Source organism: Convolutriloba macropyga, chromosome 7 (genome assembly GCF_964194025.1).
Source record: "Convolutriloba macropyga chromosome 7, txConMacr16.3, whole genome shotgun sequence".
NCBI lineage: Eukaryota > Metazoa > Xenacoelomorpha > Acoela > Convolutidae > Convolutriloba > Convolutriloba macropyga.
The window spans coordinates 4,983,798-5,009,493 of NC_134474.1; the positions used below are offsets into that span (position 1 = coordinate 4,983,798).

Consider the following 25,696-nt stretch of genomic DNA (forward strand, 5'->3'; position numbering starts at 1 on the left):
CAAACTTTAGATTGTGGTTCCTTTGTAAAAAAAAAATTGACGTATGGAAGTTAACCAAAATTTAAAAATATTTCTTTTGCTGTTAATAAAGTATGTCGGTGTTTTGAGGTAATTATTACTGGAGGATATTTTTCTTTTGAATATCGTAAAGCTGTTTAGGTGGAGACAAATGCACATATTAAAGAAGGTGGTGGAGGTGAGTCCCAGTCGGGTGCGAATCAGCTGCCTGGTCTGTTGGGAGATCTTGCGAGGCTCGTGAACAAACAGAGGATGTTAATGAACCCCGATTCCGCGGGTAATTATAAATTTTGTTGATGTAATGTGCATGCACATTTTTTCCGCAAAGAATAAATTTTCTTTGATGATATCTGTTACAGTCTCCTTTTTGCCGTATTGTTTAACCTTTAGAGGGTTTCGAGGTTACGCTACAATAAAAAATAAAAAGGTATAATTTATGTACCTCTTCATAGATCCGCATCTCCATAACTGGACAGAGGAAATTTCACTTCAATGGAGCTTGTGTTTTAGTAATAATTTTTCCCCAGATAAAAAAACTATTTGGTTAGTTCAAAGAACTATTTGTTCATGGCATTTTCGAGCGGCCGTAACGTTACAGATTTATTTTTTTTAAAAAAAGCTAACGACCTCTGTGCAACAGGTTTAGGGATTGAATGAACTATTAATTGCTGCCGTCGAAAGGATATTATTTTGGACCTCTCCTTTTTTATTTAGACGCAAAATAGCATTGATTGAGTTTATTTTTATTGATGATATTCTTGAAGTGCATTTGAAACAGGAAACGCTTCTCGCGAAAACTAAGTGTTCAGGGCAAATTGCTTATCAAAATTGAAGCACAGAGAACGGTTTCAGCTCATCTCATTTGTAGAAAAGTTATCACTGAGTGAGCGAATTTTTTTGTTCAGTTCACATGCGGGCATTTCAAAGAAGCTTTTTTGTTTTAGTTTATTCATAGCCGCCTCAGCTTCTCAGCCGGCTATTATAGCGCTCCAATTTTTTTTGTCAAATAAAAATTTTTTGCTTTACCTTAGTTCACAGCTTGTTCAACATTTTGCGTGAAATCTTTTTGTCTAGGCTAGTTTCACTCCTCTCTCATTCTGCTAAAAGTATTTCTAGACAGTAGTTGCTCAGCAAAGCAATTAAAAATGAACAAAGTCAATATCAAAAAACGAAATCAGGAATAGAAACGGGATAAACCCATAAAGACCAATTTTAGATGCCCGTTACTCGAATTTTGTTCCTAGTTACCATCTCTAATGTTTATTGGCATTGATACTAGCCCCTCTGTGGTCTCACTAAGAAACAGGAGTACGTTTAGCTCCAAAATGACATCAAAATAGTTCGCACTTCAAAATTGTTTGTACAAAAATCATTTTTCCCAATCTTTCAATCCCAATCTTGGTTATGGGAATCAACGGCGGCTATTTTCCGACAATCTGCCGTGTATGTTTATTCTTACCGAAGTTTTTCCTTTTTCAGAAAATTTGGACTATTTGGGTTAGTTACGAGTACTTTTCCGATACAGTTTCTTCTTTTTAAAAACTGTTATGGTAGTTTGACGCGTTTTCTATCAGTTTTAGGCCAATATTATAGTTTTGAGTATCCAAATTGAATCGAATCAAAAGCCTATTTTTTGTCTGAAGCCTTTTGCGAGTAACCGTTTTTTTTAATTTGGCACCATTAACTTCTCAAATTGTTATTTTTTTTCTGCGTCTATGTGTTCTCTGAAACTTTTTTTGTCGAAAATGATTATTCCTATTCTCGAATGAAAACCGAAACAACAGATGCTTAATTGTGAACAGTTCAAGTAGAGAAAAAATGACAGTGCAAAGAAAAATAATGTAAAATGGAATAATGATCAAAATTTTATATTGATGGATGTTGAAGGATTAGTTCAATAGTTTCTTGAAAAGTTGAATTCACTTTTTTTGTTGAAATATATTCCGGTAGCTCGTTCTTTATGCTGACTGTGATATGGCGATTGTTTTATGTTCATGTGTTTTATTGTTTTTAGGCCAAAAAATATTTTTAGGGCTTGAAATTGGGGTAACGGATGGATTTTAACTGCTCAGATATAATTTTGACGATCTGGATATCATTGTTTTTATGAAACTTTGTATAAGATTTTTAGCATCTTTTTAATAGCCGCACAGCGATAGCTGGGGCTATTATTAGCCTTCTCTTGGTTTTTTACAATCCAAGAATTGGATTGTATTGGTGCTCTGTCTTTTTTTTTATTTTTGTAAGATGTTTTCACACCTGTTTTCATGACTTTGAGCTTTCAAAACGGGATAAACAGGTAAAGCTCAGCGGGCATCAAGTTTCATTAGAGGCCCGCGTTTAGTAGTCCCTGAAGTACTCAGAGTGGTGAAGCTACTGGGAAGGCCGTAATTCAAGGTTAAAAGGTCATTTTTGGGAGTTTTTGAGCCTAAAATAATGAAATTTTGAGCACTTTTTCGTCATTTTTTGGTTTTTTTGTTAGACCAGTCTGAAATTGAGGTTTATTTAAGTTGATAAAGATCTTTTTCAAGACGTAGTTGCTTTTTACGGCCACTTTAAGCGCTATATCTATTGCGACTCCAAACATAAACACGGTAATTTATACTAATTTTTTCAAATTTGAAAATGTTTGTAATTTTTTGAGTTGTTTCAGACTTTGATGTCAAAAAAGCTCCTCTGGGGTTTAATAATAGGTTATTGCATAGTTCCTAGTGGTAATGAAGGGGTTTTAAACATTTTAACTTCATGAATTTTACCAATTTTTTTTTTAATCAAACTTGTTTTTTTTTTTCAAATTTTCAGACATTTATTGTCATTGTTTAAGTTTCCCAGCCCCAGGGGGCAAGAAGCCTCATCTAGGGTTTTCTAACAGTTTACTGAAAATATTTTTTGGCCATGGAATGGTATTCAACATTTTAATATCTTTTACCAATTTTTTGATAGTTGCAATTTTTTTCTTTAAATTTTCGAAATTTTTATTCAGTGTTATGTTACTAAATAGTTTCTAGGGGCAATAAAATAGTTTCCATTTTTTTTTAATTTTGCAATTGTAGGGCATTTTTTAAATAAAGCTTGCAATTTAAAATTTTCGATTGTTTTCAATTTTTTCGATTTTTTTAAATCGTTCTCTGAGTTTAACTATCTTTACTGGCCAACGAAACTTTTTAAATGTTGTAGATGGTTTACAAAACAGAACTCCAGAGTCAAAAAAATGTTTTGACCTTGTTTATAGCCCTATTTTTGGAAATTTTCTTTAAATTTTCTCTTCTCATCTTCTTGATGCATTTGTCATATTTGCCCAGTTTATCTACTTTTAGTGGCAGATTCATCTCTTTCAAGGTTTTGCGTGAGTTTATGAGTATTGAAATGAGTCATATATGGCCTTCAAATTAAAAGCTTCAAGGGTTTTAGCAATGATCGTTTTTTTGGTTAGTTTGTTTGATTCTTTTAGTTTCTCAACTTTTGAGATTTTGTCTTGTTGGCTGGGATTGTTCAATTGATCTGCTGGTCAGGTTCATTAGGTCTGTTTTTCATTCAATTCTTTGGATTGTATTTCAGGACTTGTCCTGCTATGTTTTTTTATTTCGTCGTCATGATTTTTGTTACGACCATATGACGTCACAGCCATTTTTTGTTCATTCGTTCATGCAATTTCGACTGAATTGCATGTGTGACGTCATTTTTCGCTCTTAGTGGAGCGAGTTTTTTTGTTCATGCGCGTGATTAAATTTTTGGTCACACTTGACTTACCTCACTCTCAAAAATGACTTCCTCACTTTGAAATTGACTTTTATTTACTTTAATTCAAAGAGATAAGGTCAAATGGGTGTGTCACTCTAAATGAAGGTTATTAGAGAGCAGCTAATATAGGCAGCAATAACTTATACAGATTTTTAATCAAAATATAACAGATCAGCCCTCAATGAAAAGACGAATTTTTTTGGTCTGTCTTTTTATCTGTTTTTTTTAGACTGCCGATCTACGAATCTATTGCGGCTATTTTCTGGCAATCTGCTAGCTATGTTTGTAATTTCGAATTATTTTTTTATTATTCTGGATTTGGATCAGTTTCTGCCCTCATTTTGGCTCGTATACAAGCCGAAATTTTATTCCAGCCATTTTTTTAGTTTTTGGCGAGAGATTGCCGGTTTAAAGAAAAAGTGTCTTTGAACGTAAATACGTATTAATTATGCCAGTGAAAACTGCCAGTTAATCAGTAGCATGTCTTGCTGCTGGGTTCCTGAATATTTTTGAACAACACGAAAATGTTTCTGAGGACAATAACACTAAGAATATTAACATATTTTCTGAAAACTTTTTTGTTGATTTTTTTTTAAATTTGTGTATAGTAACTATCGCTTCTAGTTACCTTAAAAACCAGGGTATCTGAAATTCAAATTCTGCTTCGGTAATTCTAAAATTATGTAAAAAGGTTTCTGTTTGGCTTGTGTTATCCAATTCTTCTCTTAGTCAATTGAACGGTTTCCATTCAGTTCTTCTTAATAATTCAGGACTTGTCCTGCTATGTTTTTTAGTTCGTGTTCAAGGTTGTTGTTGCAACCATATGACGTCACAACTCCCCAATTCACTTTCAAATTCTCCTCACTCTCATATTCACTTTTCTATACTTTAATTCAAAGAGATAATGTCAATTGTTTGTGTGTTACTCTAATTGATGGTTGTTTAAGTGTAGCTAACAGAAGCAGCAATAAGTATACATATTCTTAATCAAAATATAAAAATGTTTGTCTGGTTTTATCTTTTTGAGACTGCAGATGTACAAAACTATCGCGGCTATTTTCTGGCAATCTGCCAGCTATGAGTAATTTTATTAATTAATAGCCGCCCTCATCTTCTCAGCCGGCTATTATAGCGCTCCTATTTTTTTACAATTAAAAGAATTTGAATTGTATTGGGGCGCCGTCTTTTTTTTAAGATTTGTTCACACATTTTCATGATTTTTGAAGTCAAATTGGAGTGGTGATTTTGGTCACGCCGAAACATGAAGTGAAGCGAAAAACGATTTTCTAAATGGTTTTCCCAATCCATTCTTAGTCCGTTCTTGGTCTAGTTTTCTGTTTAGTCAATGAAAATTCTTCGAATTGTACGTCAGGACTTGTCCTGTCATGTTTTTTTTTACGTCGTCAAACTTTTTCGCTTTACCCATTTTGCTGCTTTTTCGACATTTTGCGTGAAATCTTTGACTTCTCTAGGCTAGTTTCAATCTTCTGTCATTCTGCTCAAAGTCCTTTTAAACAGCAGCTGCTCAGCAAAGCAATTCAAAATGAAGAGAGCCAGTATAAAAAAATTAAAGTCAGAAATAGAAACGGGATAAACCCATAAAGCCCATTTTTAGATGCCCGGTACTTGAACTTTGTTCTCAGAAGTTTTAGTTACTATCTATAATGCTTATTGGTATTGATACTAGACCCTGTAATCTGTCACTGAGAGACAGGAAAAAGTTCAATTACGAAATGACATCAAAATAAATCGCACTTGAAAATGTTTTTTTACAAAAATCAATTTTTGTTGATATTTTCTTTTCTTTCAATCCCAATAGAGTTATGGGAATCAACGGCGGCTATTTTCCGGCAATCTGCCGGGTATGTTTTTGATTGCATTGAAACAACTTGTTCTCTAAAATACTTGTTCTTTTTTAGATTCTTTTGTTAATGCCTGTTTAGGTTCATTTACTTTGTTGGCTAACAAAGGTAGTTCTTCTGATGTGGGTTCAGTTATCTTCTCAATTTTTGGATTGTTATCCAGGACTTTTTCTGATATTTTTGAATTCGCTTTACCTCTCGTTCTTGTTTTTCGTTTCACTTAATTGACATACTCATCCCACTCGCTGTTTCAACTGAAAGGATTTTAGACCTCGCACGACAAATTTATAGCACATTACCGATTGTCCTCATTCTTTATATTTCCCCATTATATTATCCAATAGGTCAATATTTCCGGGCAATTTTGCTGATTGACATATTTTGTCTGGAATTGTGATATGTTTCGCTTGTTTGTTCACTTTGATAGGTAACTCGCGGTCGGGCAACGAGAGTGACGAATGCAGCGACGACAGTTTCGATGACGATGACTGGGATTAGAGCGGGAAAAAAACAGTTCACGGAGCAAAACAAAATGGGAAGCAAACTGAAATTGTAGTCGAACAACATAGTAAACAACGACAAACCGCAGAAAGGAAACTTTGGAAACAACAATACGATACATCGAATGGACAAAATTGGGCAAGCAGCATCTCAAATTATATTGCCCGAACCTGGCTAATAGTCATATGGGTATCATCGAATTCTGAAGCATTTTATCAGTCGAACCTTTGACATCACCAACTTTTTGCAACTGGCTTTTTTTCAACTGCAATGACAAGTACGATTCAAACAAGTCGCTACTCGAATTCCAATTCTTGCAATTTTTCGTATTTAGGCCTTCCAAAACTAAGCGCTCGTTTATTACAGCTTGAAAAGGCTTCAGAACAACTCAAATTGCTTTGTACACTGTAGCAAAATGAACACTCTTGTCATATTTATCTTGACATGGAACTAAAATTGCCTCAAAATGTAGTTATCTCAGAGAGAAGAACAACCATTACAAATGCTATTACTACTTCTATCCCAACGATTGGCTTCCCTCGATCCTTTATGACCTCGGAATCTGCAATATCAAAGAAAATTCTGTTCTTATGGCAAACTAATGATCAGATGGAATCATGGCTGTTCTGTGTAGAATTATCAGATGTGTCTCGTAGAACCCAAAAAGAAGGGTAAAATGAAATGAAATTTTGAGATGTGGTACGACGTTAATTTATTGTTTGGTGCTCTCCATTAATTAAATTGCAAATCTATTTTGGCCTTTTCTGTTGCTTTTTTGCAAATTTTTCCTTCCCTTCTATAAGAAATATATGTTATGTTATTCAGTGAGTAAATAATCAAAGTGTAGATACACAGAGATGCTATGTTGATGAAAATGGTGATTACTTCCTTCAATAAATTTGAATTTGGTTTTAGTTGGGAAAGATAGATCTCATTATTGTGTACACGGAATGAATGTCAATGCTTCGTCATAGTAGTGCGACGTACAGAACGTTTCGACAATTCAATCCACTTCTGGCATTTTGATTGAAGAGTGGGTTGATCCAGCTCGTGATTATGCAGCTACAGGCTGCCATCTGCTCTTAATTTTGCTGTAAAGAATGAATACGTATAAAACCCCCTTTATACTGTACTTTGTACTGTACTTTGTTAATATTATTAAATAGTCGTAATTTTTTATGCCTTTCAACAAGGTCCCTTGTTGAAAGGCATCAAAGAATTATGACTATTTAATAATATTAACAAAGTACAGTATAAAGGGGTTTTACACGTATTCCTTCTTTACATCAAAATTAAGATCGGCTAAATAGATGCTCTCATCTTCATCTAAGGATGTAATTAGTTGGGCGACTAAGAACTTTATATTAGTCCTCGCGTATTTTTACCTTGTATCATTTTGGTTAGGATAGTCATAGGTAGTTTTGATCTACCTGTTTCATCTGATGTATAATTGTAGAACAGATGGTTATCAGTTTTAAAATTGTTCTCATATGAGTAGCACGATGGTGTTCCATAATATTTGGAACCTTTTTCAAATAAATTTTGCACAAGTAGGTAGTGAACGTCTTTGTCTAAAAACGTTAATATTTTTTGTATTCAGATATTTTTGACGATCGTAGGCAAGACATCAGAACACTCTAAATTTAGCGATATAGAAAAAGCCTCTTTCTTCAATCTTCAATTCTCCCTATAACCAATGAGTGGGAAGCTAATTGATGGTAAAGGTTTGCTTGCGAGCTATCTGTTTTGTCGATATTCTTGTTAAGATTTTCTATAATTACAACATTTTAAAGACTTTAACAAATCTTTAGACATTAGCTTATTGGGCAAAATTTTGTGAAGGTTTGCGTTCTCTATCGATGTAACATTCTGCTTTTGATTTAATTCCGGCGGTACCGCCGACGTCGTTAATTTGAACCCGATCCGTTTGTGAAGTACGCTCGACAGCCGTGTGTACAATGAACAAAGTAATTTCTACCAAAAGAGTTTATGAGTTTGGTGGGTCCCAGTGGATCCGGAAAGAGCTTCTTGATTTATCAGTTGCTGAAAAATGGATCCTTTTATCCTGCATTTGACAAAATTTTCGATTTCTACCAACGCTATTAACCACTCTATGACCAGATGACTGCTGAAATTCAAAACCTTGATGTTTTTGCCTGCTTAGACTTGGAAATGATTAACTCGTTACCAAACGATGGAACAAATTACTTGAGTATATTCGACGAATCTTACGAAGAGTTTACTAAAAGCACTAAAAGAAAGGATTTCAGCAAAGTAGCAACGGCTCGAAGACACAAAAAATAAACTGTATTATTGTGAAGCATAATTAAATTCACAAAAGTCGTTCAGGAAGAGATGCCGAGCTGCAAAACACTCATATAGTTCTTTTTCAAATCACCTGTCGATGTGAAACAGATTGGGGTTCTAGCAAAACAGGTTTGGGAAAGTAATTAGTTGAATGATATGCTGAGTCAACACGCGAAGCATACGGACATTTGATGATCGATCTGAGTGCCAGAACACCAGACAGCTTGCGATTTTGCACTAATAGTTCATGATTTCCTGCTACGTTTTACCTACCGAACAGTAATGCTCGAATCACTAAAATCAATGATCAAAAAACAAATTTACTTTATTCTGAAGCTCTTTTTAGAATTCAAACCCAATCTCCAGAAAATTGTCCTACAGAATTATTCCAAGGAACTAATTAGATTCATTTGTGAGTGCTGTGCAATCTTAGACGAAGGTCATTTCACAGAAATTCGCAAACGGGATCTAAAAATCTACGAGAAAATCTTGCAAAGACTCTTATCAAAGAAAACATTGTTGAAAGAAAGAAGGTTCTTATTAGCATCTGCTAGAGGACTGCAGCTCATTCATCTTATTACAAATCAGCTGATCTGTAATTTTGATGAACAGTTTCAGTAAATGGATAGAAAAATCCAGAAGTTTGTACTAATACCCCAAACTTATTGGGAAAGTTCTCGAGATAATAGTGAAAAGACTGTACAAAAACACCCACTTTTCCAACGGACATATTCTTTACAGCTTTTAAACAGGGCGAAACAAATCAAACAAAAGCTCAGAGTGACAAAGTTGAAGCGCGTGGAAATTCTTCAATTTATACAGAAAACTGCTGACAATCTTGAATCGTTCTTTGGATCCCAAATTGGAAAAGATTACTACGAAAAACAGATTCTTAGTCTACTCTTGATGTGTTCAAGTATAAAAATATTTAATGCCGAAACAATTATAGTAAATAACGTGGATACAGAGATCGGAGTGATTTCTTTCAATTCCACTCGATCTCAGACAAAGGACATCAGATTTTTACACAAAACAATATTGAAAGTATTAAATCTGCCAACTTCTTATCACGAACAAAAATGGATATCTTCTCTGTCTGAACGAATTCATCTAACAATACTTTATAGAGAAGGTAGGAAAGCGTTTGGATTAGTTCGAAACCTACAAAAAGCGGGCGGACTCTCAAGAGCAAGAGTTGAGTTTTTCTTGAATTGAAAAGACTCCTACTCTAAGCAGAAGGAAGCTATACGGCGACACAAATGAATTCCAATTCACTCACGCTATCTATGTAAATGAAATTTGGTGTATGGATTTAGCCCAAATAGACAAGCTCTCAAGTGCTGACTCAGGGGTAAAGTATCTCATGGTAATGGTGGATCTCTTTTCACGGTTTGTTCGGGTTGGACAAATGAGAAATAAAAGCTCAGAGACATCCAAAGCATGCTTTATAAAACTGTGCTCAGAGAACTAGTCTTGTTTCCCAAAAACTCTGGATCTGTCAAGGAAAAGAGTTTTTAGCTGATTTCAGAATTTTTTGAAGACGCCGGTATAAAAGTGTACAGTATACATAGTGAGAAGAGAGCGCTCTTAGCCGAACGATACATCAGATCATTGAAAGATTTTTTTCTATCGTTACACAGAAAAGAAAACAGATAAGTATCTTCCGGTTTTACAAATTTTTGTAAAAACAATGAATCTGCGTATAAACACCACTACGGGATTATTACAGAATCGGTTAAAAATGAAAATTTTCAATTTTTGTATAATAGTCAAAAACCTGTAAAAAAGAGGAAACCTAAGTTTAAAAAAGGACATAATGTGAGACTCGCTTTTGAAAATTATTCTTTCAGAAAAGGCTACCAATCTCAGTACACAGATGAAGATAGAGTGATCAAAATAGCTACTTTCCGACCGATTCATACCCACTTCAAAAATTTACAATCAGGTGAATAAGTGAATGGAAAGTACTACGAGGAAGAAATGCAAAGAGTCATTTAAAATGAGTAGTTTTATTGTCGAGTTTGTGTGTTCAGCTTCTTCTGAAATTTAACCAAAAAAACTCCTTATCTGCTTTCGCCAATTTCTTACCCAAACAACTTGAAACAAAAAATCTTGAAGGGGTTTGGGAAGTTGCTTTGCTCGAAGTATCATCCATCTCTGATAAACAACATTACAAGTGGAAAACTTTGGTACATTCATAGAAATGAGAAGAACCAGAAGACAAATAATTACGTTACTGGAAAAGATCTTGAACAGTTTATTCCTTGTAGGGTTGAACCGGGTCGCTATCAATCGAGAAACCAGATTGTTTTTGCTTTGATTGAAAACTTGAAGAATTGGAAAGGAAGCAAAAAGAATTTTAATCTCAATTGGTGTTTTAATCAAACGAGCAGAAAAATTGACTTTAATCAAACGAGCAGAAAATTCTTGAAAGCCCCGATCTCAGCGCCATATTAGACTTCCCAGTGAATTATTGTCTGGACAATACGGTTACAAAATGTTTCTTTCCAACGAACATCCTGAGATTTCAGTCTATCATGGTTTACACAGACATAGAATACTCCATAGCTCCATTTTTACGAGTTCTCCATTTGATAAAACTGCTTTCTCATGATGGAAATTCCGTCACTAAAGTCTTGAACAACTCGCGATTTGATAATCTACAGTATAGAAGATTACACAAAAACTCAATCCAGTCCATCAGAATTGAATTGAGATCACAAACTGGGGAACTCATTCCTTTTCTTTCTGTAGTAGTAACGAGGGTAACTTTAGTATTTGATCAACGATTAAATCATTTACTGGAAACAGAAATTATGAAATGGTTGTCTATAATGCTTTAGCAGATTTCAGTGGTGTACCCCGCCACTTGTACAGTTGCTCATACCGCTTTTCCTATTCTGGAAAAGTATTTTGTACCCACTGTGAAGCGTATTGGACGAGATCTAATTGAATCTGCAGTATCCAAGATTGGGATTGTTTTTTCTGGTAAAAGTAGTTTTAAGAAAGCAATTAGAAAATCAGCTTCAACAGCACTCCGAAAACAACTGGGTGGTGGGAAACGTCAACGAAAAACACTATTAAATTCACGCATAAAACCTAAAGGCTCTCTAAAACCTAAAGAAGAACCTTTAAAAACAGTCACGCAAACATTTCAATCGCTCTGATTTTTTTCGAAACTTAGAAGATTGTTTATGCCGGCTTCTCACGCTTGTCTTAACTTTGTCGAAAAAGTTTCAGTTTTGGAAACAATTTTGTGGTCAAAGTTTCAACAAACATTTCCAGTAAACTCTGTCAATGAAGCAACTATTGACTTTCAAACCGAAACCGATCGGAACATTTTTTAGATCTCTACTATACTTTCCTTTCTTTAAAATTCAAACTCGTTGAAAATGGTAATCAACCTATTGAGGATGGGATAATACGTATGTCGTGAACAATATAGTGCATTCTTTGTTTTCAAACCTGGAAACCTGTTTTAATAATGAACAAGTTTACACATCAAATTGACTATACGCTCACAAATCTTTTTTATCGAATGAGTTTTCTGGTACTCAAGGTACAAAAGATTCGATATCAATTTGCCGGGACTATCTTTATGAAAAAAATTCTCATGATGTCGACGAATGAAATCCAGGAACAAAAAAAAAAACTTGAACTAAAAGAAGAAATTGTTTGCTACGGAGAACTTCATGCGGATGTCTTTACTCGTGATAAGTTACTCCTACCGAACGTGAATGTTTGAGTTAAACTTATTCGTTTGAGACCATCTTTCTATTTATTATCTGACTTGGATAATGTACAGGCAAAAATAATTGAAGCTTCATTTTTCACTCGACAAGTGACGTTTGATGATAGTTATTTTGGAAAAATTAAATCAACTTTATCCGTTGAACCCGCTTGATTTAATTATTTTGAGTAAATTCCAAAAACTTATATTATTCCACGTGGATAAAATCAATTTATTAAAGAAAATTTTTTAAACAACGGCGCAATTCGTTCCTCTGGAATTGTTATGAATGAAAACAGTGCATTCACTGGAGATAAGAAGGAAAATCCTTTTTGTTTTCAAAATTTCGGTCTTAGAGAACTTCGCAGTGCGCGGGGTAACCCAACAAGATGTGGAGATGAATTGTGTTACGATTTCCGTCCCTACATTACAACAATGGAAGCCTTATAGTTTAAAAAAGATGGTCCCAACGTTAAACTGGGGGATTATCAAAATCACTACCTTTTTCTTCTTTGATTTGACATCAATGCAGGAATCCAATGTTGAGTTATTATCCAGATATTGTTGCTTCCGGATTACGTTTAGAGTTGGATTTCAGTGACAACTTGAAACAGTTGAGCTTATGATTACTGGTGAAAAGCTGAGTACAGCTTTGATCAAAAACACAGGAGAAGTAACTAAAAATGGATAGTGCTCAACTCTCAAAAATTATTTCACAAATTGGCCAAATCAACTACAAATTTCTAGGATGCTTTCCTGCTGCTATGGTTCCAAAAACTATTCCTAGAAACAAGTTTTGCGTATTTAATTGGGATAAGTCGACTAGTTCAGGAACCCATTGGGCCATGCTTCCTAACCTAAACGACAACTTATATTTCGGAGGCAGTCTGGGGAACTGGATTTCTAAATATAAAGTATTCGAATATCTCAACAGGTTCTGCAAATGAATCATCAAACTCATCAACAATCAGACTTGTGTTGTTTATATTGTATTTATTGTGCAGTTATATTGTACTGTGGTATTGAAAGAGTTGTTGCAAACGATCATTTTTTCATGTAATTTTTTTGCTTGTTATTTATAAGTACTTGTAATTTAAGTATTTTGAACAGACCATCTTTTACTTAGAAACAAAATTATGGCGAAATCTAAAAGTAGAAAACATAGAAGAAACTTATCTACTTATCACACACCCACATACATAATTCATATAAGTAGTTCGTTCAGTTTATCAACACTCACTGACTGAATCAAAGATGAGTACTCTTCTCTTTTGTCGCTTAGCAAAAAGTTTTTCCTCGTTTTTCTTCATCTTCGTCGTCTTCATCCGCGTCGTAGAAAGAGTTCAACTGTTGCGTTCGATATTTTCTCCTGAAAATTTTTTTCTTAGGGGCATTGAGTATTGACAATGAAACCTTGTTCTCTGCATCAGTTGAGTCAGAAAAATTTAGCTCTAAAATCGGTTTAATTGTCAAAACCTCATTTAAGTTGATTCATTGCGTTTGCTCTTGAAATAGAATTTGCTCTAGTGTACTGTGCTTAGTGGTTTTCGTAGCAAATTCGTTCTCCTCTTCACTATCACCTGTCAAGTCTATGACAACTGGTTTCGTTTTCTCAACTACTTCACCGTTTTTATCCCATTCTAGATCTAACCATAGTCCGTCTAAATTGTTTGCGCTATCGTAAGTCAGACAGCGTCGGGCCAGTCCAACAGAAGCATTTGAAATTTGATCTCCATGTAACTTTTTTGGAGCATTGGGAAAAGGTCTTCCGAAATGACTGCCTGGAGTTTCTTTTGCTTCACATAAGCTTCCTTCGTGTTCTATTTCTTCGTGAACATTTAAATTAGCAAAGAGGCTATTAAGACACCTGCAAAACTTAATGAATTCAGCATCTCGGAAAAATCCTTCCTGGTTCTCGTATAAAGGGCGGCAACTGAGCCGATGATAGCAGAAGTGAGCTCGTACGGCTCTACTGAGTTGTGTTTTGTACGATACCTGCAAGTGAAGGTCTGTCTGCTGATTCTGGTTTTACCACAAATTGCTTATGATTCTTGCTGTAACATTCGTTATTAGAATACGCTGTAAAACCATCTTTGGTTCTACTTTCCACGCACTCTCCAGTTTTCTCTCCTTGATGATTGCTACATCCTCCTTGAAATCGGGACAGAAAAAGTGGATGCGTTCTGTCTCGTTGACTTGGACTGATCTAGTGGCCATTTCTGTCAACAAAGGCAAAAATTAATGAAATTTGAATTATTTTTAATACCTTTAAGATCAAATAGTTGTCATTTTTTGTTCCTTATTTAATTCCGACGACGAAACATTCGGTATTTTACACACAAAAATTGAGAAGAGTAAATTATATTCAAGAATTCATAAATTCAAAAGAGATGACAAGCAAATAACACTTCGTTTGTTTTCACATGAACCTCTTCTTTGACATTAGTTTTATTAACAATCCTCACGAGAGCCTATAAAAACTACCATCTGACAAATTAAATTTTTACGGAGTAATTGAAAGGATTTCAATTAAATCCTAATACGATTTTTCCTATGAAATAAACTCGAGAAAGAAAAAACACTAGCAAATTCCTGATTGTAAAAACTTTTTTTGCTACTTGTAAAGTATGACTTAGCACAAAAAAGCTCACTGCTGAAATTGAGATGAAAGTGAACTTGGAGCTGATGAGAAATTTGACTAAGTTCACGTAATTACTGATCCGAAGAGTACATTTAAAGCCTTTTGTAAAGGACTAATATGATAATCTAACGTAACCAAAGTTGTTCAAGAGTTGGAAGAGGAAAGAACACAAGCTTGTTTGTTGCTTAGTTTAAATTTGAAATAAAATAATTGCAGTCGTGTTTACTGAGAAACGTTTAATGAAGAAATCAACAACTTAGATTTTCCGAAACAAGAAACTACCAGAGATAGATTTATTCCGTTAAAATTAGAAAATGAATGATATCAAATTTGAGATAATAAAACTCAAAAAAGAAAATGAAGAAAAACTATTGATTTATGAGAAAGTTTTTTCTTAGTTTATAAGAACACCTGGATAAAATTTGAATTAAATTTTACAATAATAATACTTAAATCTATACAGAATCTGTAATAGAAACATGAACTGAAGTAAACGATTTTCCCCTCAGGAATTGAAATTGAGGAACGAGTCAATGTCGTATTTCAACTGCTCAAGCGAAGGTCTGTTCGAAAACAATCAGATTTAAAATCAATGGTGAATTGAAAAGCAGTTTGGATCAGCAAAACTGAAAAACTTTTCAATTTTCGGGAAATTGTTAATTTCAAGGTTTTGTTAGAATTTACTAATTCTTTTGTAAGTAAAGAGTAAGCAACTGGAAGAAAGAACCAAAAGCGATTTAATAAAATTTACTTAGCAGGAAATACGTCTAATCTAAAAGTAATCAATTCCCTTCCCACACCTACTAACCTAGGGAAGCAATTATCCTCTTACAATTTTTGTTCCATTTAATTCTTTATCAATCTCATTGACAGCTCTTATCACATACTTCAGCTTTTTGACAATTAAATTATTTTTAAGGATTCTGATCATCTTCTTTTGTAAAATCTACACTTTATAGCCCATTAGGAAAATAGGTTAATGGTCGGCTCCGAAAATTGGGCCTGATCTGCTCACACTATACTACTGTCAGTGTAATTGAAGGTAGACACACTACCTGAGGTGAACTAATTATCTGATATAGGTAGCAGCTGATAGCTTGAAACATTCAAGTACCATAGAAATCAATTTTGCTAAACGAAGGGTATAGTTAAGCTAGTCGTGAGGAAAACGCGATGCCTTTAATACTGAAATATACGTAACGCAAAGAAGTGAGTTTAAGTAATGGTTCAAGAAATGATATTCGTCTGATTAACTCTTTAATTTCCTCTTGACGTCTTAGCTCAGTGGTTAGGGATCCTGTAGAAAGAAAGCAAGTCTCACCAGGGGTTTAAGTTCCTGCTCTTTGCAAACGTTTTTCAGGAGTAAGATTTCTTTTACTAGCTATCGGAAATTAAGAAATAACATTGAGCTGTAAGGTAATAAATGTAAAACGAAATCATTGAATGTATCTGTCCACAACCACGCCACGGCGACTCAGCGGAATGGATTTAGCTCAACCAGGCGCGTTTTTCTTTCAATCGATATTAGCCAAGAGAATGTGATCTTAGCCAAAAGGGCTTGAAGCGTACATAGGTAAATGGAACCATTATTTGTTCGGTTCCCATTGGTACTCGCAGTAATTAACGTGTATGCGCTCGATGTAATGAAGCGGTTTGAAATCCGTCTTAACTCAATACTACACTGAGAAAAATCTTTGACAGCATTCTGATGCGGGATAACAGGAAGAGGTTAGTTTTTGATTGATATCAAGACCTGTAAGCGGGGATGGGTACTTGTGGGATGTTGCTTGCTCAGGGAAGGATCGTGCTGGGCCAACAATCTCTCGCCGATTGTTTGCGACGATGGTGTCTGCTTCACTTGATTCCTGGTCGAGCTTTTCAGGTTAATCATTTTTGTTGAAAGGGCACCCGGAACGTTGCAAACTGGCCGTGCAAATAAGAAGTCCTTCTGATTCATTTGGTAGACATCCTCATTGCCCAGCTGCCAATTGTTTCAAAATTTTTTGGGTGCTGTAGAGATTTAGAAGGAGAACTTGTCGGACGCACTGAACGAGCTCCTCTCGAGACTTCAAAGTCATTGAGATAATTTAATCATTAGCATTGACAAAACCATTGCTAACATTTGTTTTGATTTCGTGAAATTGCTATTTATATGTTCCTTTCGTCGCACATTTTGATCATGGAGAAGGTGAACTACTTCAATCGTTGCTGTTTTTGATATTTAGTTTAACAGGACAATAACTCACAAGCACATGTGTTAAAACATGTCTGTTAGTCAACGAGAAAACTTAGCTCTGGATTTAGTGGAAATCGATAGAAACGCTGGGTCTTTACAATTAAATCCCGCCCATGAAATTATAGCCCCCATTAGGGTCATAAACCTTGGTTGGCGTGCTATTGTTTTTCTGACCACTAACTAGGAAGGGTGTTTGGCTCTCATGTGTAAAACCCGATCCGCTGATGCTCCTTCATAAGAATATGTCGTCAATTGTTGTTCTGTAATCCATAAATATGGATAGGCGTCAAAAGTTTTGCACAAGTTGATTATATTCATAAAAAGAAGTGTAAAGAGGTTATATCTTTTTATTACTTACAATAAAGTAGAGCCTAATCACATTCATGCTCTCCTCTTCAACTCGGGAAATCAATTTGGCAACTAATAGCTTTAGTTCTAGGTCATTCCTATCTTGGATCAACTTTGCACAAAAATTGGAAAATTGCTTTTTCTTGCAGTTGCGGTCATCGATTTTGAGCTTTCAAAAGCTATTCTTATTTTTTCTGTTTTTTTCATCACAATTCCTAATTTTTTTAAAATTTTTCTTTTGTTGTTATTGGCAACGTCTTTATCGCAGTCACGAGTGCCTTGGTTTTTTGGGAAAACTGCCGAAGTCGAGATGCATATTTATATTTTTCTAATTCATCTAAACCGTTTTATGTAAGGTCTCTATTTTTTAAATTTGACTTGATCTGACAGTTGTTGAGAATGGATTGTAGGAGAGCCGTTCTTTACCTCGATAAAAGACCTCGAATAATAGAGCAAAAATGGACAAGCTTGCTGAGTACCGTTCTCATTTTTAATAAAACTAAAGATTTGGTCGTTGATTTCAATAAATGCTTTAGTTTCTCTGTTCAAACCTTCAATTGTTTTGTGATTATGATTGGGGACAGCCTTTTTTACCTCTGATGTGGTCGAAATTTTTTTCGATTACCATTTACCACACTAGCTCTAAGAAGATATTAAGGCGACCTTATTTAAGTGCTAACTATATACTCTCTAATTGCCAAACCTATCTGTCATATGCTGAGAATAAAATAATTAGGTAAAGATTATTTAAGACAAAACTGTGGATGATACAGCACCATTTGAGGGTATTCCTTGCTTGAAAAATATGGTGTGTTATCTAATCTTAATCAAATAATTAAATCAATCTGACGGCTGGATGTTATAACTTTCAGTTAGGTTACTGAAGAACGGGAGACAATTGCTGCTTGAATTGATGAAGAGGCTGCTTTAGAGCAAAAATTGAGTGAAATTAGAGGGGCTTAAAATCGCGCTAGCTTGAGGTTGGTCTGATTTCCTTTAACGGCAACCTCTCGTACGCGCTTTATGATGAGTCATCACGGGGTTTATAATTAGTTCCAAATCATATTCTAGGTCGTTCCTTAAGCCTACTTTTATTCGTCTTCTAGTCTTATTTTAGTTTCAGAGTTGCTGCTGTGACGAGCGGCCTGGATAGCTTCAGTATCCGTCACTTAGTACGCATAATAATAGCGGCAGTGATTAAGCCGCCATAGCCTAGTCAACAGTGTATTAAATACTACGTAGCAGCATTGGTCACTATCCGGAGAAGGTTGGCTTCCTGCTCTGGGCTCGATACTTGACTTGACTCGGGTCTAATGAATCATGCGTCGGGAATCTGTTCCTCCCACAGAAAATAAAATTTGATGTTCCCAGCCACGTATCTGCGACAGAACTCGGACCGAGCATAAGGAGTATAGTGATGACCACTGATCACAGCAACTTCGTGACTCATTGCGTGAGTTCCGAGCTGATTCCCGGTCATTGGAACCTGTCCTTGATGATACATCTTGAACTGCTGTCTCTGGTGCTCTATGATCTGCCAAACTGTAATAGGCAGGGTTACAACATATTCTCAGAACCCATTGGATTAGACTCTTATGCTTATCCGAGAAGTGTCCTCTGTGAAGGAAATTGGATAGAGTAAGTTGTTATTCGGCACTGCAAGTTCCATTTTTCGATGTGAGGAGAGGAAGAATTGAAAACAAAGGTAGCTGAAGATGATGAACAGAGATGATGTTCGTTTGAGAGAAGAGAGCAAATGTTGCTGTGTAACTTTTCCACCTCTACTTACACCCAGCTCTTACCAATCAGAACAAAGTATCCTAAATTGTAATAATTAGGGGAAAAAGACGTTATTATCCAAAAAGGAAATTAATTAGTTGTAAGATAAACAAAAAAGACAATCTATCACACGCGTTGTTAGCCAGCTAGTCTAGCAAATATGTATAACTCAGAGGGAACGAGTTGATGTAATTTACCAAAAAGTCAAGCTTTGATGATTTTCTCCATTTCGTTAATCCTCAAATCGATCTCGGAAAATGTTCCAAACTTGAAACTGAGCTTTTGTATGTGAATGTTAGGAGAGCGTATTCCAAATCGTACTCTCACTCCGTCAGCATTGTCTGTAATAATGAAAGAACAGCGCTCTTTGTATCGATGAAATAATTGTTAATGCTTCAGGAATAGGAATTCAAGTTGATTGAGATGGATTTCTGTACTGTTCCATAATTTCTGGGACAGAACTTAATAAGAAGAGCTTTTCGTGCTCGTTGATGTGTACTTCTGAGGATAAATCAAATAATGGTTACGTTATGTAGTCATCATACTCGAATTTTTTGATGGAGAAGGTTGCATATTCAAATCCATTACCAAATCGGATGATTCTGTTGTTTTGAGTAAAAATGTCCAAGAAATTGTAAAAGAAATAAGAACTAACATCGATTTCGTCAGCAACTCTATAGGTATCAGCGATTCTCTTTCTTTTATAAATTTTTTTCTACAATTGTAAGTAGTTCTTGATCAACATTTTTCTCAAATGATCAAAATCTCAAGGGTAACCCTGTTTACATGAAAGAAAATTAAAATAGAAAGAGCAATGTACAAAATGAAATAGTTTGTTTTGAGAATCTGTTTCCTGAAGCTGAAATTCGTTGGGGTGGAAGGTTCCAATAAAACAACTCTAAGTTGAACAACGGAAACTTAATTTCAATAATAGATGGAAACTTCTCTTTCTGTTTGTTATAAAAACACATTTATGCGCTATTTTCTGTTCAATAAAACTACTAAATTTGATCTCAGGCAGTAATTTTCATCATTACTTGAGATACACAATTTTGACTTACTCTATTCAGAACACTGGAACAATCGAGAATTTTCAAAGTACTGTTTTTCTTTAGTTGTTGTAATGCCCTGGTGCTATAATCTGTGTTGGAAGGGAAAATTTGAAGTAAAGGGTAACAATTATGAGAGGAAAAGGTAAAGCTCGAATTCTACGCCAAGCAATGAATTTGCACATTTATACTGAAAATTTTTTTAAATTAAAGTAATCTGATTGCATGATTTCAGCCTTCTAGAAGGTTCTATCATGTCGCTTCTTTCAAAATCTATAAACGACGTCAGTTACATATGCGGAAGTGATGAGTCATCGTTGAGTTCCTCCAAATAACACAATCGCTTAGTATATGAATTTTTCTGTCACTTTCAGATTCAGTGCCTACGCAATTTACCTCAAATTTACTCATTTCGTCTTTGACTAAAACAAGCAATGCCTTCTCTTAATAGAAATCTCCCAGTGAACTGCGCAAAGTGAAAAAAATGGTTTAAAAGAAGCAAATGGCTAGACACATGCAGTCTTGCGACAATTGACTTTATATTGTCCCAAATGTCCTTACTTTTATACATAGAAGAACGAAGACTTTAATTATAATCTCGCCAAGCATCATGTCCCGAAAGATGTTTAGCTTACTGCTATGTGTATTGTGTGCTTGGAAGAATTTCCGGGCTTTTATTCACTCCAACGGCATAAGAGAAAGCACGGAACTTCGACAGAAGTTGGGACCAAATCAGGTGAAAAGTTCAAAGTAGTCCTAGAATTGGAGGAGCGAGATAAGAACAACGAGCAGTTACAGCAGGAACTTATTGATTGCCAGCACTTTTTGAGGATACGAGAAAGAAGAATAGCAGATATCGAGTCTTCAACTTCAAGTTGTCCAAGCTCGACCGCAATGAGATCAACGAGAAGTTAAAGAAAGTTTTTGAAAAACTTAATTGCGCTATCAACGTGAATTTGGCTCTTGAATTTGTCTTGCGCAATGTGTATGACACAGACGAGTATCGGTAGTTTTATGCGCATGAGAACGACAGTTTTTCAAGAAATCTTATTAAACCTGCTCAAAAAGGCGAATTTATGTCTCTTCAAGAATGAGTTGAAAAGATGGATCTAGGGGAGATGTGTGCACAAGAGGCACAATACAAAGTGACGACTTGCTGTGACTACAATTTTGACGCTATTCTGTGCTCTTCTCGAGAGCTTACCAATGGGATGTATCGATGCTGTTCTTCCTGAGCAGTTGCTGAGACGTCCGGATGTGAATTGTCTCGTATCGAATAGACAGGGGAAATGTACAAAGGTTATCTTTGCTTCTTCAGAGCAGTGGCTGTTCATTTGTATGGTTCAGTAGGTCTTGAGACGACTGAAGCAATTTTATTTAGTGCTTTTTTTCACTAATCTGGATATTACTCACTCAACTTTAGAAGTGTATCGATTGATCACATCGTATTTGTTGAAAATGCGATAAAGCTTAAATTTTATTTATGATATCGATATAGAGGAAGGGGAATTTGTTGGAAAACTTGCAAGAATAAGCGTTTAAATGTACGAGAAGAGCATTAATTTACTGCGATACAACGCATATATGCTATGTGGACGATATTAACACATTCTGTAAAAAGCATGCGAAGTATTTCAACCGTCGTGTGAAGTCTTGCAAAGACAGAGTACAGCATATTTACCCGAAGAGTGTGTATACTCTGCGAGAGATTATTCGATGAACTCGTCGGGTTTGGTAACTCCTACGATCAACGATAATTTAAAATTGTACAAGAATTTGATGTTTTTTTGTCCATTTGCGTTCCCCCTGAATAGCTTAAAGATACAAACACAACTGCTTGGATTGAAAGACATTAGCCCATATCTCCGTTGCCTCCAATTTGATTGACGAACCTGTGTTTCTACGCTACAGAGACCCTAAGACCCTGATTTTTTCTTTGTCGATGCTCTTGAAGAGTTAGCTACCAAGAGTAAAGCCTAAATGCCAACAAAATTTGCATCAATTTTGCATCGAATCACAAAAGGAGATAATCAATAATCGTGTCTGTTCTCCGCCGTGTATGTGTTTAAATGATATAAGTAAGTTTAAGTGCCTAAATGTGTTTCTGTATCCGGTGTAAACAATAAAGGTTAAAGAAGCTTAGTTCGTTAAATTTGTTATTTTCAATCCCAATGACGGTCTTATGCTACATAACGACCAATTTTTTGGCTTAAGGGAAACCGCGACACAGTATCATGTGGCGTCCTCGAAAACAGCATAAAACAGCTTATATCAGGGCTTGCAACGGTTGACTGTCTTTTAGGCGAGCTTGTGACGTTCTAGGGATCAGTATTTTTGCATGCTTTAAGATTCTCATAGGAAACCACTTACACCGGGGGCAGGTTTGCCCTCGCTTGAGTTTAATCATACCTTTGCATAGTATTGAGAGGTTAGATAAAGGAGAGTTATGGAGAAAAAGTGTAGCTAATTATTTGTTAAACATAGATTTATGGAGAATAATTCTGGTATTGTCGTAGAGAAAGTCTGTTCTGTAGAATTTTGTTGAATCGCTGGCCGAAATTCGAAATTTAGTGGTGCCAAAATGATAGTTGTTTTCGCGGTGCGAAATCACGTTTAATTTAGTTTTCTGAATTTTTTTAATTCACTGAAAACTTCTGCGTTGTTTTCGCTTCGCGATTGCCAGTTTAAATTTTTAATTGATTCGCTTAGCGAGACTTAAATATCAAATTTGACTGTTTGAGCGTATTAGATGAGCAGAAACTAGTTGAAAAGAGATTCAACTTAAAATTGAATTGGTTTGCGAAAGAATGAAATTAGAAATGGAACAACACTTTGATCAGCAACTCATCATACAAATTAAAGAACTGAACAAGCTAAATTATGTCACAGGAAACAGACAACGTGCACAGACATAGGATCATAAGATTATATAAACAAATATAATGAAATGTGAACACTAAGATATGATCTTGAAATGAAATAAAATGAAATGAAAATGAACTAAATTAGATTTTCCTGCTTTCCTGGACGATAGAGTTGGGGGACATTCCGTGACTGAAGGTGAAGTCCTCTGACGCTTTTGTGATGGTTGTTGAGTTGCTATTGATTTTGCAGTTGACTTACGCTTAGGACGTTGTGGAGTTTCTTTTATGATTAGCTCCGCAATTACTGGTGGGATTGTGTCAGTGTCATTTGCGGTGATATTGCAGATTTCGATTGAAAAAGTTGTATTGGCGGCGGGGGTACATTCAGTTTCTTAGGCATCGTTGGCATGCGTACTCGGAAGGCAGGAGATACATTTGAATGCACTGAAGAAACTCAGCTTGTGTCGTCAGTTATGCGTCGATGCTTAATCTTTTTGTCATCCTCGATCTTCTTCTTCGCGTCTTGTGCCTGCTTAATTATTGGTTCTTCAGGTTGTTTTTCCTGTTGCATCAATTTTGCATCGAATTTTCACAAAAGGAAATAATCAATAATCGTGTCTGTTCTCCGTCGTGTATGTGTTTAAATGATATAAGTAAGTTTAAGTGCCTAAATGTGTTTCTGTATCCGGTGTAAACAATAAAGGTTAAAGAAGCTTAGTTCGTTAAATTTGTTATTTTCAATCCCAATGACGGTCTTATGCTACATAACGACCAATTTTTTGGCTTAAGGGAAACCGCGACACAGTATCATGTGGCGTCCTCGAAAACAGCATAAAACAGCTTATATCAGGGCTTGCAACGGTTGACTGTCTTTTAGGCGAGCTTGTGACGTTCTAGGGATCAGTATTTTTGCATGCTTTAAGATTCTCATAGGAAACTACTTACACCGGGGGCAGGTTTGCCCTCGCTTGAGTTTAATCATACCTTTGCATAGTAATGAGAGGTTATATAAAGGAGAGTTATGGAGAAAAAGTGTAGCTAATTATTTGTTAAACATAGATTTATGGAGAATAATTCTGGTATTGTCGTAGAGAAAGTCTGTTCTGTAGAATTTTGTTGAATCGCTGGCCGAAGTTCGAAATTTAGTGGTGCCAAAATGATAGTTGTTTTCGCGGTGCGAAATCACGTTTAATTTAGTTTTCTGAATTTTTTTTAATTCACTGAAAACTTCTGCGTTGTTTTCGCTTCGCGATTGCCAGTTTAAATTTTTAATTGATTCGCTTAGCGAGACTTAAATATCAAATTTGACTGTTTGAGCGTATTAGATGAGCAGAAACTAGTTGAAAAGAGATTCAACTTAAAATTGAATTGGTTTGCGAAAGAATGAAATTAGAAATGGAACAAGACTTTGATCAGCAACTCATCATACAAATTAAAGAACTGAACAAGCTAAATTATGTCACAGGAAACAGACAACGTGCACAGACATAGGATCATAAGATTATATAAACAAATATAATGAAATGTGAACACTAAGATATGATCTTGAAATGAAATAAAATGAAATGAAAATGAACTAAATTAGATTTTCCTGCTTTCCTGGACGATAGAGTTGGGGGACATTCCGTGACTGAAGGTGAAGTCCTCTGACGCTTTTGTGATGGTTGTTGAGTTGCTATTGATTTTGCAGTTGACTTACGCTTAGGACGTTGTGGAGTTTCTTTTATGATTAGCTCCGCAATTACTGGTGGGATTGTGTCAGTGTCATTTGCGGTGATATTGCAGATTTCGATTGAAAAAGTTGTATTGGCGGCGGGGGTACATTCAGTTTCTTAGGCATCGTTGGCATGCGTACTCGGAAGGCAGGAGATACATTTGAATGCACTGAAGAAACTCAGCTTGTGTCGTCAGTTATGCGTCGATGCTTAATCTTTTTGTCATCCTCGATCTTCTTCTTCGCGTCTTGTGCCTGCTTAATTATTGGTTCTTCAGGTTGTTTTTCCTGTTGCATCAATTTTGCATCGAATTTTCACAAAAGGAAATAATCAATAATCGTGTCTGTTCTCCGTCGTGTATGTGTTTAAATGATATAAGTAAGTTTAAGTGCCTAAATGTGTTTCTGTATCCGGTGTAAACAATAAAGGTTAAAGAAGCTTAGTTCGTTAAATTTGTTATTTTCAATCCCAATGACGGTCTTATGCTACATAACGACCAATTTTTTGGCTTAAGGGAAACCGCGACACAGTATCATGTGGCGTCCTCGAAAACAGCATAAAACAGCTTATATCAGGGCTTGCAACGGTTGACTGTCTTTTAGGCGAGCTTGTGACGTTCTAGGGATCAGTATTTTTGCATGCTTTAAGATTCTCATAGGAAACTACTTACACCGGGGGCAGGTTTGCCCTCGCTTGAGTTTAATCATACCTTTGCATAGTAATGAGAGGTTATATAAAGGAGAGTTATGGAGAAAAAGTGTAGCTAATTATTTGTTAAACATAGATTTATGGAGAATAATTCTGGTATTGTCGTAGAGAAAGTCTGTTCTGTAGAATTTTGTTGAATCGCTGGCCGAAGTTCGAAATTTAGTGGTGCCAAAATGATAGTTGTTTTCGCGGTGCGA

The 25,696-nt window shown here is 35.5% G+C and overlaps 3 protein-coding genes across 4 annotated transcripts in view; all 3 read left to right on the forward strand.

Annotated features, from left to right (window-relative positions):
* Positions 1 to 7,221, forward strand: part of LOC142342506 (uncharacterized) — a 42,046-nt gene extending 34,825 nt beyond the window's left edge. The window contains exons 8-9 of the mRNA XM_075393853.1: positions 160 to 295; positions 6,049 to 7,221. Coding sequence (XP_075249968.1) covers positions 160 to 295; positions 6,049 to 6,119 — 207 coding nt within the window. The 3' untranslated portion in view covers positions 6,120 to 7,221. The remainder of the gene's footprint in view (positions 1 to 159; positions 296 to 6,048) is intronic.
* Positions 1 to 25,696, forward strand: part of LOC142342559 (AP-3 complex subunit delta-1-like) — a 365,254-nt gene that overhangs the window by 85,016 nt on the left and 254,542 nt on the right. The gene's annotated exons all lie outside the window — the stretch shown is intronic.
* Positions 18,802 to 25,696, forward strand: part of LOC142342508 (uncharacterized) — a 35,568-nt gene continuing 28,673 nt past the window's right edge. The window contains exon 1 of the mRNA XM_075393856.1: positions 18,802 to 19,022. Within this exon, the coding sequence (XP_075249971.1) occupies positions 18,802 to 19,022 (221 nt within the window). The remainder of the gene's footprint in view (positions 19,023 to 25,696) is intronic.